Genomic DNA, 5,830 nt, shown 5'->3' with positions numbered 1-5,830 from the left:
CTTTTCCAGGTTAAACAACAACTTAGAAGAGTGAAAATGGGAAAAGGGAAGAATGTACTCATGATATACAATGTATACTTCGTGAAATTAGGGAAATAGAGTGGATGGATAGGGCTGGGTGGGATAGGTGAGAACAATGAAAGGAAAGATAGTGATCAAAATCCATTGTACTCATAAATTAACATGTTAATCTCTAAAGCCTTTGTAAAACAACTTAAAGATAATAGAAATGTAATTTACAAATTTGAGCAAGCTTATTACTTCTGGACATGCCGTATAAAAACAATTAATAGGAGTCTCACAAGTTGAAATGAAAAGACAACAGACAATAATGTGAAACTATTTGTAAAAAAAGATCATATATTTACTAAGGTAAATACATGAACAATTAAGTATAGATAGTATTATTATTGGAATGCTATGTGATTTATGTGTGTTTTCTACCTGAAATAAAGAAATTTAAAAGGTAATTCATCTAAAATCTAGCATTTTGTAACTTGTGTGACCTCAGCCACTGAAAGAAATAAGAATGGAAAGAAAAGATTGAAAAAAATAAATTTAGAATTTTAGAATTTTAAAAGCAATATTTATGTAAATCTCAAAGAAAATGGCTATACAATATAAGCAAAATAGTTTAAACATTTCAGCATTTTATACAAAATAAACTAAATAAAAAAGAAGCCAGTAGTATAGAAAGTGAATGAAGAAAATGTAAGTCATAATGAAAACAAGATTCTTCTCATATCAATAATTAGCTTATAGCTAATGAACTAAATTATCCAATCAATCATCTTTTAAAAGTCCTAATTATATACTGCATACAAAAATTCACAAATAGTTAAAAAGTGAATGACAAAAAAGTCTTCATAAATAAAAACTAAAAGAGGAGAGCCTTGTTATAGTCTACTAAAATAATGCCCCATAGACTTTAAATCAAATGTTAATGAGAGGCTGAAAATGTATTAAATATTAACAAAAGGTTCAAGCCAGCATTGAGTTGTAATAATTCCCTAATGACAAACCATAAAGAATCACATTTTTAGAATATTATTAGAAATGTTGAAAACTCATTCTCTAAAATTTTAGAATCTGATTTTAAAAAACAAAATATAAGGATTTAACAATAAACCTACTAGTTTTTATAGACATATATAGATTGCTCTAACCCCAAATGGTGTACAAACTTTCTCATGTGTACATGGTATATTTTCTAGGATAAATCCTATATTAGTTCTCATCTCAACAGTTAAAATGTTGACTGTTATACAAAATACCTTCACCATAATGGCATCAAGTTAGAAATCCATCACTTGGGAAAGATAAGAATAAAGACAAGGCGCGGGCTGATGGAGTTTTGGGAAGCTGAGGTGTGCACTAAGGCGTTCGGGGTCGCGTTCTTCCTGCTGCTGTTTGCACTGCTTGTTCGCCAACTACTGAAGCAGAGACGGCTAGCGGGCTTCCCGCCGGGCCCTCGGGGGCTGCCATTTATCGGCAACATCTACTCTCTGGCCACCTCAGCTGACCTTCCTCACGTGTACATGCGGAAGCAGAGCCAGGTGTATGGCGAGAGAAGAAAACTGGCACACAAATGCAGAGTGGCAGGAGGAAAGATGAGAACATGTTTGTATTTGAGAGGGTGTTGGTAACTAGAAGGACACAGAAGTTTCAAGAGCACAGAACCATTCTGAACCACCTGTTCTGTATGGCTTTAACTTACACTGAATCATGTGAAACAACCTGCCAGGTGCTTGCCTGGTGGCAAGAGTAAAAAGATGAAGAAAAACAGACACAATCTTATTTTAAGGAGTCAAATTTTCAGTTTAGGGCTGGGGATATAGCCTAGTGGCAAGAGTGCCTGCCTCGGATACATGAGGCCCTAGGTTCGATTCCCCAGCACCACATATACAGAAAACGGCCAGGAGCCGCTCAAGTGGCTCAAGTGGCAGAGTGCTAGCCTTGAGCGGGAAGAAGCCAGGGACAGTGCTCAGGCCCTGAGTCCAAGGCCCAGGACTGGCCAAAAAAAAAAAAATTTCAGTTTAGATCTTGGAGGAATATCAACTGTGGTTCTCAATGGCTATGATGTAATAAAGGAATGCCTTGTTCATCAAAGTGAAGTTTTTGCAGATAGACCATGCCTTCCTCTCTTCATAAAAATGACAAAAATGGGAGGTTTACTCAATTCCAGATATGGCAGAGGATGGATATTGATCACAGAAGATTAGCTGTATATAGTTTTCGCTATTTTGGATATGGTCAAAAGTCTTTTGAATCTAAAATCTTAGAAGAAACTCAGTTTTTTACTGATGCTATTGAAACATACAAAGGCAGACCTTTTGACTTTAAACAATTAATAACAAATGCTGTTTCAAATATAACTAATCTGATCTTTTTTGGAGAACGATTTACTTATGAAGACACTGATTTTCAGTACATGATTGAGTTATTTAGTGAAAATGTAGAACTAGCTGCCAGTGCCTCAGTCTTCCTGTATAATGCCTTTCCATGGATTGGCATCTTACCTTTTGGGAAACATCAACAACTATTTAGAAATGCAGATGTGGTTTATGAATTTCTATCTAGACTTACTGAAAAAGCTCCAGTCAACAGAAAGCCTCATTCACCTCAGCATTTTGTTGATGCTTATTTAGATGAAATGGATCAAAGCAAAAGCGATCCATTATCTGCTTTATCCAAAGAAAATCTAATTTTCTCAGTGGGTGAACTGATCATTGAGGGAACTGAAACTACAACCAATGCGCTACGCTGGGCAATACTTTTCATGGCCCTTTATCCCAACATTCAAGGACAAGTTTGGAAAGAGATTGATTTAATTATATGCCCAAATAGGAAGCCTTCCTGGGATGACAGATGCAAAATGCCTTACACTGAAGCAGTTTTACATGAAGTTTTAAGATTCTGTAACATAGTTCCATTAGGGATTTTTCCATGCAACCTCTGAAGATGCAGTTGTATGTGGTTATTCCATTCCTAAAGGCATGACCGTAATTACAAATCTTTATTCTGTACACTTTGATGAAAAATACTGGAGAAACCCAGAAGTGTTCTATCCTGAGCGATTTTTGGACAGCAGTGGACATTTTTCCAAGAAGGAAGCTTTGGTACCTTTTTCCCTGGGGAGAAGACATTGTCTTGGAGAACAACTGGCTTGGATGGAAATGTTCTTGTTTTTCACAACTTTGCTTCAGAGGTTTCATTTGCATTTTTCACAAGACCAAGTTCCAAATCTGAAGCCCAAGTTAGGCATGACATTGCAGCCCCAGCCTTACCTTATCTGTGCCAAAAGACGGTGAAAGCACCTAATCAGTGTAGTATTTACAAGAAAGCTACAGTGTCATCAAGTCAAGTGACCACAGATGTGCTATTAAAAACAGTAGTAGATCAATAACAGACATTAGTTATTATTTTACTTCTAAGGTAGAATTCTTTGTTGATACAAATTGCAGGTGTTTCATAAGATGCTTAAAAAAAAAAAAAAAGCATGGATGTGCTTGTTCAGCACAAGGCTCCTGTCATCCCATCCTTACTCTTATTTATCTCATGTCTTAGGGAGCTTTGCTTCCAAGTGCTGACTTGTCTCTGATCAGCCACTGTCATTAATCGATTATGATACTAGTCCAGCTTAGTATAAAATTAATAAAGAAATTAAAATACAAATAAATGAGTTTGTATTACAGAGGCTCTTTAGCTATGATAGCAGATGATAGTAGAAATACTTACCTTATGTAGAGCCTGCTAGTCTTGTTTTCTATATCTTCATAAGAGCTGTGTCATTGTTCTTAAAGTTTGAGAGTATGGGATCCCTAAGCATCCATCCTACAGCCACTGTGTATTGAAAGTTGCAGTAGATTGACATGTGACTACTGACTGTAGGAACAGCCATTTATCCTGTTTCACTTCTTTATAAAAGCCATTGTATGACTTAAAAATTGAAACATTTTATCTTTTAGAGATTTCTGCACATTCCAATGGATTGTTGCATTTTGAAAGATAAAATATTCCTATCCAAAAACATGATTTAGACACAAGGTAACTGTGTAAATTCCAGTATTTGAGTGTGATGAGATACTGTTACTGATAGTTATGAAAGGACAAAATAGTAAATTGTGACTCCCCTCAATAAACTGGAATGCATATTCACTTGTCTCTAGCTATCTTCACATTTTTATACATTGTGTTAATATTCTTGTAACTTAGTTTATGAGCACTTATTAAGAATATGGATTTAGCCATAATTTGGTCTTGTATTTGCAAGTTTTTGTGGTATGAATCAAGAGTATTTGCATATTTAAAATATCAAGATGTTTTCACGTGCCAGGAAATTTCTTTTATTATTTACTTAAATAATAAAATGAAACTTGAAGTTTAAAAAAAAAAGAATAAAGACAATACTGTAAGAATCCATTTCTATGAAGAAACTTAATGGAGTAAGAATCATGAGAATAGATAAAGTTATGGTTGCCAGGGAAAGGGGAGGAGGAAGGGACTGGGAGTTATTGTTTAAATGACATCAAATTTCAGTTCTATATTATAGATAATTCTACAAATGGAAGTTAGTAATAAGTTTCACAGTAATAGTGATGTTCTTAACGTTATTTAATATTAACTATATGCTATTAAGTAATGATATCTAAGTACCATATACATTGAAAAAAGGAAGAGTCATAAATAGTACATTATATATTTTTACCATAATAAAATTAGAAAAACATAGAATAACTTTATTATGTAAATCAGAATTAAAGATTTTTTCTTGGTTTCCTTGTATTACAATCAAAGTTTTTTAAATCACTTATAAGAATCTGAGTGCTGGTGGCTCATGCTTGTAATCCTGGCTTTTTTTAAGGGTGAAAATAGGAAGACTGTCATTCAAAGATAGCCTGGGCAGTGAAGTTTGCAGACCAAGTTTACATCCAAATCATAGTTGCATGTGGTGTCACATTCCTGTCATCCCAAGCTATTTAAGAGGCTGAGAATGGGAGAATCATGGTGTCACATCAGTCTAGGAACAAAAGTCTTAGAGAAACCATCTCCATGGAAGTCAAGCTGAATATGATAGTGTACACCTGTAGTCCTAGCAATGACAGAAAGCATAATGGTAGATCATGGGGCATGAGACCTTCCCCCAAAATTAACCAGTGAACAACTGAGCAGTAGGCATTGCTCAGTTGTATATCCCAATGTACCAAGTGTTCAAACTACTAGTACTGTAAAATAAATAAATAAATAAATAAAAATCAATTACTTGCTATGAACAATGAGAAAAATATTGTAGAAGTTGTGAAGTTATAAATTTTCCAGTATTGAAAAAAACATTCAGCCAAACATAAAATCTTACACTGAAATATCATGAATGGTTACAATTAAAGGTTAATCAAGAAAAAGCCATGCAGGCGTCACCATGTCTTTCGCCCTCTTGCCTTGTAGGAAAAGTGATATGAAGATGGTACTCTTCCCCCTTATATAAAGTAGAAACACCAACTTCACACAAAACAATAAAGACACTGACATAACACTTGAAGTGCATAATAACATAAGTAATTTTTCTGTAATGTGACCTGGAACATAATCACTGGGCACAATGATATTACTAAAAAAAAAAATCTTACAAGCAATAAATAATCAATTCATCCATGAAATTTTAGAAGTTGGCATATAGGCTGTCTTGTGCTGCCTCTGTTTAGATGACACGGTGAGAATGTGATGTTACTGCCCTCTAATGGGTGCAATGTAATAGAAATCATTCAAATGCCAAAACATATATGAAATTAACAAATGATATTAAAGCCCAATTTTGTTACATTTACATAAG

At 34.5% G+C, this 5,830-nt stretch overlaps 1 protein-coding gene across 1 annotated transcript; it reads left to right on the top strand.

Moving 5' to 3' along the window:
• Positions 1-1,343: 1,343 nt before the first annotated feature.
• On the top strand, positions 1,344-4,248 carry LOC125360687 (vitamin D 25-hydroxylase-like). Its single transcript, XM_048358729.1, is given in 4 exon segments — positions 1,344-1,570; positions 2,030-2,201; positions 2,204-2,941; positions 2,943-4,248. Coding segments are annotated over 4 exon segments (1,503 nt in total). The 5' UTR covers positions 1,344-1,346; the 3' UTR covers positions 3,312-4,248.
• The last annotated feature ends 1,582 nt before the right edge of the window (positions 4,249-5,830 follow it).

This window comes from Perognathus longimembris, chromosome 12 (assembly GCF_023159225.1).
Source record: "Perognathus longimembris pacificus isolate PPM17 chromosome 12, ASM2315922v1, whole genome shotgun sequence".
Lineage (NCBI taxonomy): Eukaryota > Metazoa > Chordata > Mammalia > Rodentia > Heteromyidae > Perognathus > Perognathus longimembris.
The sequence above is the reverse complement of the archived record's forward strand: the minus strand, read 5'-3'. Positions and strand labels throughout refer to the sequence as shown.